Genomic DNA, 14,435 nt, shown 5'->3' with positions numbered 1-14,435 from the left:
ACCCAAAGATTGAGGGGGGAAGAGGGGGACTCGTGAGGAAAGCCCCCAACACATACTGTAAGACTCCTGAGGGATTTACAAGTTACAGGTTTCACACTGTACAATGAACTATCTCCATCCAAATTACTCAGCACCAGTGATTAGGTGAGTTGCTAAAAATAGGGTGAATAGTTGTAAAAACGTATTTTCAGTTTAATAGATTTAATTAATTTAGATGACAAAAAGCCATTATGAATTGATTCACTGTTGTAATAAAACAAAAGATGAAAACATCCAAGCAGGGTTGAATACTTCTTATAGATACTGCATAAATACGTTCAGCCTTCATGTGTGATTTTGCGTTAGCAAGCACCGGGCCTGCTAAAGTGTCCTTGATTTAGCCACAGCCAACTGAAATGAGGAAATTCCATATGGAGATCACTAACATATTACACCTTAGGTATTAACACATTAGAAAGCTGCTTGAGCAGCTGATGAAGAGCTGTGGCAGTCGGGTGGACTCTCTTGAGGAACCATCTGTTGCTGCAAAGGTTTAAATCCAGCTCATAGTCTGTCACACCTTTTATTCCCATCCATCTACAAGGTAATATCCAAACTCAGCCTTCCACTAAATTGCAGGATGAAAAGCTTTAGTTGACATTTTTATATTAGAATTTTATCAAATTGGTTCAATATTATTTGAAAAATCTAGAAATGTTTTGGACTGTGCACCACTGATAGACTTTTATGGGAGTGAATGGCCACAGGGTTTTATAGCAGCATCAATTAAGAAAATGCACAGGACACTGCACAAAAGAAGAAGAAAAAACTGTGCATCATAAGTTAAACAATGTTATGAGACTACAGAGCTAATTCCATGGAGAACTCGTTAAATTCTTTAAGTGGTGCCTGTTTGATGACAAAATGAAAATCACAGTACCTGTGTGTTGTCCTGATACATTTTGTCAACAGACTGGTTTAAGTTCACTTAGGTAATATTTTATTCATTTGATTTTTCAAAAACTAGATTTATAATTGATTTTTACGTGGAGTACAAGAAGAGTTACAGTTGGACATAAAACACTCACAGAGGAAATAAATGAGGAGCAAACAAAGATAATTTATAATCATCATTTATAGTTCATTTTCCTCATACTCATTCCAAGTACAGGTCTCTGGAAAGCAAAACTGACTGACAGAATGACAGAACAAACACAGAACAGTTGAAATGGAGACTTATTTGAGCTATTCTCTTCAGGTTTTGCATCAGCCCAAGAACACACTGGACAATCGTATAATACCACTTGGAAATACACACACCAAGTTAATTTATCTTAATCATCATCACTCATCGTCACCACTCATGTTCTTGGTCTTCATTCTCGCTCGTGTAAGTCAGGGTTGAGGAGGAAGGCAGTGATTCTACCAGTATCCTTAGAAGATCCACGCAAGTTATCATGCCACGCTTCTCCGCCATCAACACCTTGTGCAGTTTTTAGGAGCGTTTATGCTGCTACTTGTCCGGGATCGTCTATCTCAGGTTGGCATTTGTATAAAAACTATATAGGAACACATGTAAAAATGGGGTGGGGGAATTAAATCATTATCCAACTGAAAAAAAAAATGCAGATGCTTTCATAAAATCTTCTATGTCTAGCAACACTTAATAACACTTATGTCTTCTTTTTGTCCTTTTTTAGTTTTATTCCAAAACGGTTGAGGAGCAGTTATAGTTTGCATCATCTATACAACAGGCTATAAAACACCACTTTGTCACAGTCCAGAAAGCACATATAGATGTGGTTGTACTGTATATAAACATATGTACTGTAATAAGATAAATTTGCGTGCATGGCTCCCAAATGATCACTTTTGGGACATCCTCAGGATTCTGAGGAAACTCTCTCTCCTTTGAGTTCACACAATGTGAAAACGAAGGCCTCCAGATTTCTTACTGGCACAATGGACAAATTCTTCTTTTAAATCATTGTCTTTCAAGGGAAAACTGCAGTCTATTCTCATGTTTGCACTGTGGCAGCTCAGTTAGCCAGGTATTAGTCTTTGCCGGCCATCATTGTCTCTTCCGTGAGTACTTTGGCTAATTCCACAGACATCCATCGGGGATTTTTTCGGTCTCAAATCATTGTCGCCTAATTTTTTTTCACTTTTTATCCACAGTAAATGCTTGGCGTATTTATGTACTTATTTATTGGTTGTGTCATTTTTCTCTAGAAAAAAGTCTCAACACAAACACAGGCAATGTAAATGAAAACATTAAGTTTGTAATGCTGAATGTGCCTCTGTGCTCCACTGTTTACCAGAAACATCAGATCACATCATCGGCTGAGGAAACAAGTCACAGATGGGTTAATGTTGTTTGGTTGACATGTTAGATATGTATTCAGTTCATTTTCAACTGGTTGCCCAAGCAATTTTCCCATCAGTCTCTTTCTGGACTGTATATATATCTCTGTCTCCAGTGCTTGAGTCTAAAGAAAGTTGTTTTTTTTGTTTTTACTTTTCATATTTACTTCTCAGAGCATTTTCTGATAGGAAAAAAGACTAAATAATGTTCATCTTTGTTACTGTACTGTACACTTGTTGAGGTCCTGATTTGTCTTTTTGATAAACGTTTAAGTTGGTCTAGCAAAGACCAAAGCATTGACAATCACACATAGTACTCCTTGTCCTTGTTCTTCTTGTTCTTGCTAGAGGTCTTTGCGGTGTTGACTGGTTTCTCTTTGACTACGGTGCCATTGGACTGTGCCGAGTTGCTGATATAGTTGCGACTCTCGTCCACATGGTACGAACCTTCGTCCCTGTTCCGGTATTTGTACATAGCGTATAGCAGGATGAGAATACAAAGCGCTGCTGCTGCTACAATGCCAACAACCATTCCCGTCGTGCTGCTGGACTCCCGGAAGACCTCAGATGGTCCCGGGTAACCCTTTGGCCCAGCTCCAGTGGGATTGGCTACAAGGGAAACAGAGATGTGATTACCACAAATGTATTCATTGTCTGTTACATTAGTTATATAACACACGTAAGCAGATTTATGGTGGCAAATAATGTAATGGACATCACGTCTTAAGGTTGCTGAAGCTAAAGGTAAACAATGCCTTGTGATCTCCCATGTAATGCAGTTATAGAGAGAATATGTGTCATTATTGATGCTAGATTAAATGGTACAGAATGATGAGGTTGAGATGGTCCCAGCAAAATGTATGCGAAGTAGAATCTAAATTTTTAGCTCTTCAACAGTCCCACCGGAATGTCAACTAAAACGCTCAAAAATCACCTAATCCTCTAAATGAGACACAATTTTTTATTTTTTATTGTGGTCCTTTCAGCTTATCCCATGAGAGCAAGGACTTTCAATAAAATAAAATAAAAACATTTTTGTAGACTGCTTTAACTACTAATTTATTTAAAATTTATAATTTTAGAATTTATCATTTGTTACCTTTCCAGTGTACTGCCTAGTAGCATTTTAATCCCTGAACGTCACTGAACACTAAGTGCTTATATATAAGAGTGAAGATGCTGTTACAGAGATTTGCTGAAGTCTGAAGCGATACTGACAAGACTAATGTATCAGTGATTCATAGAGAAGTACAGTTAAGAGCTCACAGCTCATTACATGTTTTACAGCACAGTCGTGAATGAACAGTCCACATTTACAAAATCCACTCTATATCCAAGCAGCATGACTGTATCACAGTCTCTTTGAAAATAAATCTTTCAGCAAGAAACAATTCTTCAATTGACTCAGCAGATTTAGCCAAAGGCTGTCCCCACTTCTGTTCTGAAATGGTGCCATTCAATGGAGTGTATTCTGAAATCATGTCAACCCCCTGATATTATTCAGTCCTCCTGGCACATCTCTGTGTGTGTTTTTGTAGCAGTCATCATTTCTGCTTAAGCCTTCTTTGTTGCATTTGTGAAATCCCAACACTCAACACTAACATTTGGAAATGAAAGCGCTCTGTATCCACTGGATTGGGGCAAAATTATTTGAGGGATTTACAGCTGAGTCCAGATCACAATTACACTGATGTGAAGATATTATGTACTGGACAAACAAACAATAGCAGCAGAAACATAAACACTTTATCTGTGTTGAGGTACAGGTCTGAATTATTCGCTATATGGCAGGACAAATATAATATGTTAAAGGCTTGTGGTGAGCTCTGCAGTCTTAGACTTTGATGCAGCTCATTTTCTTAGTCATCGAGGCAATGATTGAGTATATCAACCCCTTTGTTACATCCTGTATGTGACCTTTGCCATAGTCTCGCATGCTTTGAGGATGTATCACTCACAATTTATCATTTTTTATGTTTAATCCTCTTGTACTGTTGGTATTTCCTTGTCTCTCCAGTTCTTATTCAGAAAGTGAAAAGCCTGTTGAGCTCTTGCAGCTCTTCAGCTGTACTTTGCATTTTCTCCAACATTAAAAAGTTTGGTGGACCATCAGTTGAAGCACTAACCGGTAATCATTTAGTAGGGGATGGCATGCTCTCCAGCATGCAACGGTCCAGTTTTCGGAAAATGCATTTAATATCAAATCTTATGGTTAAGACATAGCTAAACGAGCTCATGAACCCTAATTGTGTGTACATCCAAATATTAATGAGCAAGTCATCAGAGTAATTGGCAATTTCCACTGAGAGCTTTCAGTTTTACATTTATTTACTTATATTTTTGTATGTTAACATGAGAGCATGTGTTTTTTGGAAAATTACTGCATTCTTTGCATTCTGTGGAACTTTGATATCAAACCAGCTTTAATGAAAAATTTCAAAATAGAAACCACAACATTGTCTCTACATTATGTCGATGCTTTGATCTGAGTGATTGTTTAATGTGAGTTATTTTTTTTCCTAGTAGCCACAGTACTGAACCACTCTGTCCCATGTGACATCAAAAGAAAAAGACACGGAAAACACTTATAGTAGTGAGGTCAGTCATAATCACTCATTTTATAACATCCCTATTTTATGACAGACTAACTTTTTGTAAATCTCAGCAAACAGCATGGGTTTTGCTCTCATTGTATAAAAAAGGTTGTTTCCTCCAGATCTGTGAAGGACAGAAAGAATTAATAAGATGATACAGTAAATCCAATCCCACATAAAAATTTTGTGGCAATTTTTCAGCGATGAACAAGCACAAAATAAATGCAGTTCTTTGGGATTTTTGTGGAGTGAAGGTGGACTTGTCCTTGAATTTACAGTGAATAGAACTATTACATTTCCAATTACAATAAGTCTGCTGATGTTATTTTTCCCAATTGCTTCAAACAACATACTTTACAGCACAGCTAACCAGTTTGTTTTTGTTTTACATTTTTTAAAATCTATTTTTCTAGGTATATATTGACTTCTATTAAATAATGTGCAATATTATATCTGTATGAACATCAATTCTACTTTGAATGTTGTCACTGATCCATTATTACTGCTTGAAATAAGGTAAACCCATTTTTATATTTACCATGCTGTGAACTTCAGTTTCAAGAGCCTGTCTTTAGATTTTCAGATTGAAATGCCTGCCTGGAATGGCACTGTAGCATCCCAAAAATACAGAACATGTGAAACTGAAAAAGTAAACATACAAATAGCTGTAAATGTATACAACTTTACAACCAACACCCCTACACCCTTTTAACTATATTGTATATAAATATCATAATAATCATTGTTATTCATTGTTATTCAATCATTGTTATTATTGATTGTGCTAGCACTGGACGTGCTAGCACAATTATTTGTTTATTATTATTATTATTATTTTCAGCTTAATGTTCACATAAACATTGCTTTGAATGGTGTAATATTAGCTAATGACCCACACAGATGGCGCGTGTGTCTATTTTAGGTAGATCTTGTTCGTACCAGACTAAAGGGTATACAAATGTGTAAACTGTAAAGGCCAAAAGTTCTCTAAGCTGTCTGCCAGGAGATAAGATGCTGCAGCCGTTCATTGACATGTTTCCACCATGGCTGGACTGATCAGTGGCCCAAGTACGCTTCCAATGCCAGCAGACATTCAAGGACAAGCAAAGAGTACCACCAGGGGATTGAGTGTGACTGAGCGTCGCAACAGATTAGCTCTGCTTGTGACAAGCTCACTTATCCTTGCAGACAGGTGTGAAGAATGCTCTCGCCTTGTGGGCAAAAACCACTGGTTGACATGGCTCTTCCCCAGCAAGCCATTGTGCAGGCATTAACGGTGAGTTACTTTCATATTTGTTATCTATCCTTTGTTCAGGGTCAAAAAGTCGAAAGTGTAGATAACATAGCAGGTTGATGGAGGATAGAACTCTTGATGTGGCACTTGAGGGTTGTATATGAGACCCCAGCTGGATCCAACAGAGAGGTGACGGAGTTAGAAGAGTACGGGAGGCAGGCAGGCTCAGTCTTCCATTAGGGGTGAGTCATATGATAACACACTGCTCTTCCTTCTGTGATCTAACACCTCCATCTCTGGGCTTTGTTATTTTCTCTTGCCTGGATCTGTTGATTGGCTCCCCACAGGCAATGTTCACACAGAGACTTTGTCACTGGGAACCCTTCAATCAACTGCAAAATCCAATTTGATATCCTCAAGAAAGCTGAGTAGTGACCACTGCATTTAGCACAGTGCTGACACAGCCATGTTTAGTCCAAAATGACTAACGTTAATTACAGCTCATTAGTTTGCATCTGATATCAGCAGTGTCTAATAGGCAGCCACCCGATGGCGGGGGGGGACCTTTCATGGTCCCCTAAGTTAGTTGATACACTTGATGGGATTCATTTGTTATCCGTGAATCTGGGTGTGCTCCCTGCCCTGCTCTCCCTTGAGATGGGTTCAAGCACAGTAAAATGGCAGACACGAGGCCTTCAAGAGAGCCTCATAAGACCTCAGTCAAAATGCATCTGCCAGTCTGTTCATTAGCACTCCATCACCTCAGAATGAAGGCACATAAACTGAGAAAGAAATAGTGCTTGAAACAAGTGTTTAAAATGATGGCTGCTCCTATACGCTCTACTCAAGCGTACCCAAGGGTAAAATTAGACATGGGGAAAATGACCTTAAAGTAGCGCCTAGCTTCATGGCAGCATAGCAGGGGTGCACTTGTGAAGCGATGGAGACAAACTCAGGGGGGTTAACTTTTGAAAGATTGCAGTTGTGTAAAAGCTGCCAGAATAACTTTCTCCTCTCCATTTGATCCCAGAGTGAAACTTACAGTGTCATATTCCAACCATCTTAACGTCTTTTTTACGCTGTTTTATTCACAAGGACAACATTTATTGTTTTTGTTATTTAGTCACAAATCATTTGCTTTCATCAATTCTGAGATGCACATGGAAATCTGTAAACAAAGACACATAAAATGCTCTTAAATATGACCATAATACATAAATCTTCTTGAAGAAAATCAAATAGCCTGGCAGTGAATTTCATTCACCATACAACGAGGCTCGGAAGAGTGCAATGGCATAAACACAAGTACCGCTTCAGCTTCGATGCTCTGGTTTCTGCAGGGTTTATGTGATAGCATCTTTTCTTGTAATTCTACCCTGACTCCTCAGTATGGATACATGTGCTCACTTCTTGGTGATATTAGCGTTGGTGCAATGGAACTTGTCATTTAAAAGCCTGCAAAACGCCTTATGTGATTGCCCTTCTTTTTGCCTGACTTTTTCTGCCGCGTGCTCTCAAGGAGAGGAATGGGATCAGAGCTTCCACACTGTCAGGCGGGATTTGAATAAATGGTCCTCTTCAAAGACAATTTTTCCTCATTTGTCTCTGGCAAGAAGGTTCATTTGTTTGGCAATTTGTAACAGGGTGAGCAGGCTGATGGGGGCCATGGATGAAAGAAAACACAGAGAGTGGAATCGAGGGGTTCCTTCAGGTGTGTGTGAGGCTTGTTGAGAGGTAATGGAGCAACCAGCACTACTTAGGATATATTGAATGGACAGACTGGGCTTAACCTTTCATTAACTGGAGGTTGTAATGGGCTGAAAGAGTTGTGCAGACAACACATGGCCAATGCGTTTTAGCAGATGGATCCACTATAGAAATGTCAAGGTAATATATGAGGTAAAGTAAATTTAAAAAAGGAAATTATTTTTAGTAAGAACGTAATGAAAGGAGTTTTTGAGGGAATGTGGAAGCTCTGCAACCTGCAACATGAGCAATGCATCTTGCATGTTTAAGAGCTTAAGGAGGCATGGCTGTAGCATGCCTTCAGAGCAACCCGGGCTTAGTTGGCATGCTCAGTGACACATTGCTGTTATTCAGCCAGATTAGTGTTACACCATCTTCTTACTTCACATATCCAGCTATAATCACAAGCTGTCAGAGTCGTCATATAGTCGGGGATCAGACTGTAGACAGGTCACTGTATCAACTGCAGTAGAGCCAAAACACTTATTAAATCCCTCTTCCCTCTTTAATTATCCGAGTGTCCTCGTGAAGTGATGCAAGCCATCCTGTACTTGTGACATGCTGGCAGCAGGCCTGATGACAGCATGCGTGTGTGAGTCTGAAGTGGCTCTGCTCACGCTGATGGTGGATGATGAAGAGAGAGCTGAGTGAGCATGAAATGAGGTCCAAGTGAAAATTATTAAAAGGTGTTAGCCTGGTAAAGGCGCGGTACAGTTTAAGACTTTTCCCAGAGAAATTCCACTAAAAGAGGTGAGAGAAAATAAGAGAGTTGGGTTTACTTGAACGTCACACATGTGGAGTTCCTCTCTCGACTAGAATCCTACAAAAGTAAGGTTACATGTCCTTAGGGTTTATATTTGTGATATGTCCATAAGGCCTATTTTGCTAGGGGAAGAGGCCAATATAGAAAATGTACATTTTAGTACGTCTTTATTATGTATTTTAATGATTAGTCCTCTTTGAATTGCTGTGTAATAATTGCCAACCCTGACTTATGCTTACCATCACCACAGATGACCTTTAGCTAGGTTTCTTCTCTATTCTTGGCCAAAGAAAAGTCCTTCATGCCCTACTTAGACTTATAAACAGACACATTGTGTTAGCATCAATGTCAGCACACCCAAAAGATGTGTGGTAGAAAAATAAAAATAATTGAAAATATAAATATGGTGGGATCAGTAAAAAAAAAAAAAAAAAGACTGACAGTGAGTGTGAAATCCTGTTTTCTCTAAGAGCACACTTCATTTAAAATAGGATGTAGAAAGAAGACTCGGACGGCATAATCCTCACTCAAAGGATACAGAAAAACAAAAATGGCAAAATTCCCTAAGATTGTCTGCATAAAATGGCAGAGTATGCAATAATAACAGAAATATATTTCTGCAAAACAGAAATACATGCTTCTTGAAGGTCAATAGTGGCTTTGGCGGGCATGATCTATGATCACATTCAATGGGCATCTAGTCCTAAGAAGGGCTTCATTTGTAAAAACCATCTCTGATAGCAGCAGTGTGTTGGCATGCAAGGTGCATGCCACTGAGTTCAGCAAAGGAAGGAATGAACACACACAGAGTTCCAGCTGGGCATGATTGAATAACCTATTAAATGTGGGCAGTGACCTCTTAAGCCAGCACAGTGCTATTAATGTTTCATTAATCTCACAGCTACTTTTAAAACAATAATTTACTCAATCTTTTCCCCTCCTCCTGGCTGGGTGCATTCTAGTCATTGCCATTGGGCTATAGAGAGCATTCATTTGCCGTTTGATTTATTGGTTTACTTTATGTATTGTATTCCCACCCATAAATTAAGTCTATTAAAACAAATGTCAAACACATTAGTAGCTGCTAATGTCACTGGAGAATGCTTCAGGACAGAAAAAGATAATAGAACACAGAGAGAAAAGGAAACTTGAGATGATTAACCTTATCCTGCCTTTGGGCAATCCACAGTGAAAGGCTACTGGTGCTGAGAGTCAAGACACTGAGAGGTTATTTGTGAAATGCAGAATGGAGCATATACCGAAACTCTCAACGAGACTGCTGATGTGTAGCTGTATTTGCGAGCAGGCAATTTCTTTCACATGACTGCACGTTTGTGATGTTGGAATGGTGGAAAGGGTAAAGGTGTAATCATACGAAAGATAAGAATCAAGCTGCAAGCTCCAGATGCAAGTGGCATTGGGATATACTGCTCTACTTCTGTGCATAGAGTTTGAGCTAAGAAGAAAAACAAAACATGAGAGGCTGGGATCAGAGAATCCTAAGTTCAGAGGAGAAACACGGGGCTCTATTTTCCTGCAGGCTCAATGTCAGTGTAAGGCCAAACGCAGTTTTTGTGCAATTTTCCTTAGCCCTTCTTCCTCCCTTGCTACTTTCTCAGCACGTTCATCCTCTCCTCTATGTAATGCCAGGCTGCATCAATGCTTGGGGTCACCAAAACTGCAAAAATTTGGCTGTGTGTTTTTGCCTGTGCTCCATTCTTGGAAACGGAGCCCATGTATTTTAATATAAAGCAAGAGGGTTTCATTCATAATGTTTATCATGATACAAGGTGGAGTTTGTCATCCAGCAACTGTTAAGCAACAATTAGAAAAAAACTGGTCTAACTTTCTGCCAGGAAGCGACTTCGTATTTTTTTTAAATGTGTGACTGTCTGCTTAGTCTAACAAGAATTTATAGTAATGTCCTTGAACTTTAATTCAAGTCGTTTTGTTATGAGGAAAGGATGCATGGCTTGATTAGATTTGATGACTAATTTGAACAAATATAGAAAACCAGCAGCAAATGTAAGAACACCCAGAGGAGAAAAACCAAATGATAAGGAACAAAGGCAACTGTAACCTTGGATATGGGTCACCATGCAGCAGCTGCCCTCCATCAACGGCCGGCATGACGCCAACAAAATGAATCAGGTAGGTAGGAGATATCCGTTTCTGCTGACCCCATGCAGCTCAGCAACAACGTGTCCCATTAACTTTCACCATGAAAACCGAGGTTGGTACTTGAAAATCAGCGCCCGCCGCCATCTCGCCAGACTGTACACCAGGCTATTTTCACACAACTGAGACCATATCTATATTTTCTCCAAATGATTGGCCAACACTTCTCAGTGGCCTTTAGATGAACAATCATATTGACATTTTTGTGGAAAATACAGGTCTCTTTAAGCTACTGTAAATGTCAACAAATTACATATATTACGTCTAAAACATTAGAATTGCCCCTATAGGCTTGTCATGTCATTATGCAGAAGCCTAAGTAAATTATGTTGCTTTTCTATTCAAAATGGTTACATGACAAAATATAAAAACTAAAACACTTATAGTTTTTAACAAATTTCAAAAAAGCCATGGCAAATATATAAATATAAATATATGTGTATGTGTTGTTGTAGACACAGTGATATTGGGCTGTCTATCCAACTAAACTGCAGACTTTGGTAGCAAATTACTTTACTACATTTATTTATGCACATTGAGTCAGTTGGCTGGCGTGGATGGAGGGCGTACAAAGCACAGGACTGTATCACCACGGATTCTGACTCCAGACTCCCATTTGTGGCTAAGTTTACGCAACAAAAGCATTTAGAAATAAAGTTAGAGAAAGCTAACAGTTTTGTTTGAGGTTCAATAAACATGTTCATCTTTAAATACATTTTAGAGTATTTTTTAGAGTAAAATGTTTTCTCTTTAGAACCAGACTTTAACCTTAACCAAGTGCTGTGAGCGCCTATATGCAGCCATAACAGTTCAGACCTAATAACACTTTAGGCACCAAACTAGATTTGTATGGCATGATTGAATATTTTGGCAGGATGAAAATATTGCCTGAATAATTTTTATTAAATGGATTTAATGTTTTTGTTAACATTATTAAAAAAAAAAAAATCTGGTTGTAATTACGTTCCCTACAAAAACATATTTGTGATTGCAGTTTAGTTTTAGAGAAACTTCATTTTTAGGAGACGGGGTTGGTAAATGTACACACCCTAAACCAACTTCCTATCACAGATGAGATGTGTTGCAGCATCATGGGCCTGTGTACTCTTCTGTGGGTTCCTGAGCAAGGGGGGAGGATTCGATTTGCTGCAGTGTGATCTAATCTGAGTCCTGCTGGGTGATAAGCTCTGCTGGTACCCCTGGCTTTCCATGGTTTCCGGAGGTAAGAGAAATAAAGCATGGTAATAAGTAAGTTTGCCCGATTGATGTCACTCAACGGCTGATAGAGACTGCTGTGGGACCAAAATCCAGTGATATACAGGATGATCTAGAGCTGACCTTGAACCATAGATAGCTCACATAATAGCCTATTTCAAAGCTTGCCTCTTGGGATCACGTATGCACCAACATTATCCAACTGTATACAAGTGCTGTGAAGCCTAACTGCAAGGCTCAAAGACAGAGAGACATATTATAAGTGTGTGCATCTGGCCTCTGCTTTGGAGTTAGCAGACAGAACAGACTGTCAAGGTGTTGCATAAAGTATGATATATTATTGGTGTCTTTCAAAGGAGTTGGCTGATCTGTAATATGAGAGAGTAGTCCTTCATCAGCGACAGTGGATCCAGTTCTTTATGCACAGCAACACCGTCTGAGATGTGGTGCGTGCTTGGCGGAGTGTGTGAATCGTTGTGAATGTAGATATTAATCAGGATACGGTGTTAGACAGCTGCCACCTTGGGAGCCCACAGCTCTGGTGTCAAATCCCCTTCAGTGATCACAGAAGGAGAGGGATACTTTGCTCTGGGATTGTGCATCCCTGAGCATCACGCAGTTCACGACTGATGTTTTGGCAGATGCCCTTGTCAAAAAATATCATAATGCAAGCTGGTAGTGTGATCAGTATTCAGGCTAATCTCCTGTGTATGGTATTTGACAGAGGTAGCAGCTGTACATTGAAAGTACCTATTGTGATGCTGCCCAATGGGAATATCACTGTAATGTGCAGTATGAGAGTTATAGGAAAAGAGTAACTGTGGCCAAAGCTAATATTGCTAGCTGAAGGCCAGAGGCAGAGGAAGAGAGACAGACAAAGCAGTTGATAGTCTTTGCTGTGGGGCAGACATTAATTTAGTGGAGGTTTTATGACCACATACTGATCAATAGCACATCTAGATGGAGTGGGGGCCTTGGGTCTGGACTTAATTGTTCTTTGTGCTTCTCATCACTTGAGAATGCATTTGGAAATCCTTCTATTCATAGGCCGGCACTGGTGTTAGACTTAATTGTCTTCTACATGCGGCAAGTATGGGATTAAAAGTTTGGTGGCACTGCAAGGAGCAAACAATCTTCTGGATTTAAAAATCCCAGTTTGTCTGAGTAAAACTGATAAAAAATTAAGTGTTTCTTATATTTTAAATTTATCAGGCATTTATCATGTACATTTACAGCTATAGACCAACATATCTGTGTTTGTTATATGAAGAAAAACACCTAATATTTGGCAAAATCTCTAAACTCCAAGGGATGTTAGGTGCAGCTATCGTGAACAATCGCACATGAGAAACAGCAGGATGAACTCCCACTGCTCGCTGTGGAATTTAATTAACAACAGTGGGGACCTGCTACACAGTTGTGTAAAAATCAGCCTTCACAAGCTCCTCTCTGGGTTTACCCTGCTTTATGTTGTGTGTTGAAGTCATGTGGGTCTGATAATTACAACTGTGCACTGTTCAGTCTTTCTGAAAACTCCCGTTTGTGCATTAACAAATGTCATGAGCCGATGAAGACAAATAGGTACACAATTAAAAAAAAGAAGCTGTAATAACAGCTGTTCTGACACACAGAAAACAACTTAAGCAGTGTGTAGTTTTAGTTATGCATGCAATTCTGCGAGTTTGTTCTGAAGCAATGACTGCTTTGAGTCAGATAAATCTCGCTGGGTAGAAACCAAAGAAAAACAGTTCTCAGTCTATTAAAAAGTATCATCATGATACTTGCTGTCGTGCTGCTACTCAAAAGATGTGTAATTTATCAGGTTTATCATATCACAAGACTGAAAGACTGAACCTCACTACACAACAAAACCTTGTAAAGAAACCATTCCAACCCATCATTCCTACATATCAGTTTTCCTATTGCTGAAAAACAAACAAGGTTAAACTTGTAGTAATTGGAATTTTATTTTCAAAGTTACTGGTTCAGTAGTTCATGATAACCTCAAACACCAGTAAATCCATCTTTGGTTCCAGCCATCACTGAACCTGAAAACACTGCCAACTCAAATGTTTGAAATGAAAATAATTTATCCCTTAAGAACTGTCACTTTCTTCACATTCTACATTTAAATATAACAAGCCAGCCTCAAAAATTTGGACTTTTGAAAAAAGGGTTAGCATCTGAAAATCCTGGATTAGTACTGAAACTTCAAGTGGGGGGTGGGGGTGGGGGGTGGAACCAGGTACAACAAGGAATTGGAGCCTGTGCACTTAACTGGATTCCCGGATCGGACGGGGCCTGTCTGTGTGGATTTCGCATGTTTTCCACGTTTTTGCATAGCTTTCCTCTAGGGACTCTG

The 14,435-nt window shown here is 39.2% G+C and overlaps 1 protein-coding gene across 44 annotated transcripts in view; it reads right to left on the bottom strand.

Annotated features, from left to right (window-relative positions):
* Positions 1-1,096: 1,096 nt before the first annotated feature.
* The window catches only part of LOC137137301 (neurexin-1a-like), a 230,960-nt gene continuing 217,621 nt past the window's right edge, over positions 1,097-14,435 (bottom strand). For 42 of the 44 annotated variants that reach the window (XM_067523613.1, XM_067523647.1, XM_067523770.1 and 39 more), the window contains one exon: positions 1,097-2,952. In XM_067523613.1, the coding sequence (XP_067379714.1) occupies positions 2,648-2,952 (305 nt within the window). In that variant the 3' untranslated portion in view covers positions 1,097-2,647. The remainder of the gene's footprint in view (positions 2,953-14,435) is intronic. The other 2 variants (XM_067523686.1, XM_067523678.1) reach the window with 2 other exon arrangements.

Source organism: Channa argus, chromosome 1 (genome assembly GCF_033026475.1).
Source record: "Channa argus isolate prfri chromosome 1, Channa argus male v1.0, whole genome shotgun sequence".
Taxonomy (NCBI): Eukaryota; Metazoa; Chordata; class Actinopteri; order Anabantiformes; family Channidae; genus Channa; species Channa argus.
This window is presented reverse-complemented; position numbering and strand designations above follow the sequence as displayed.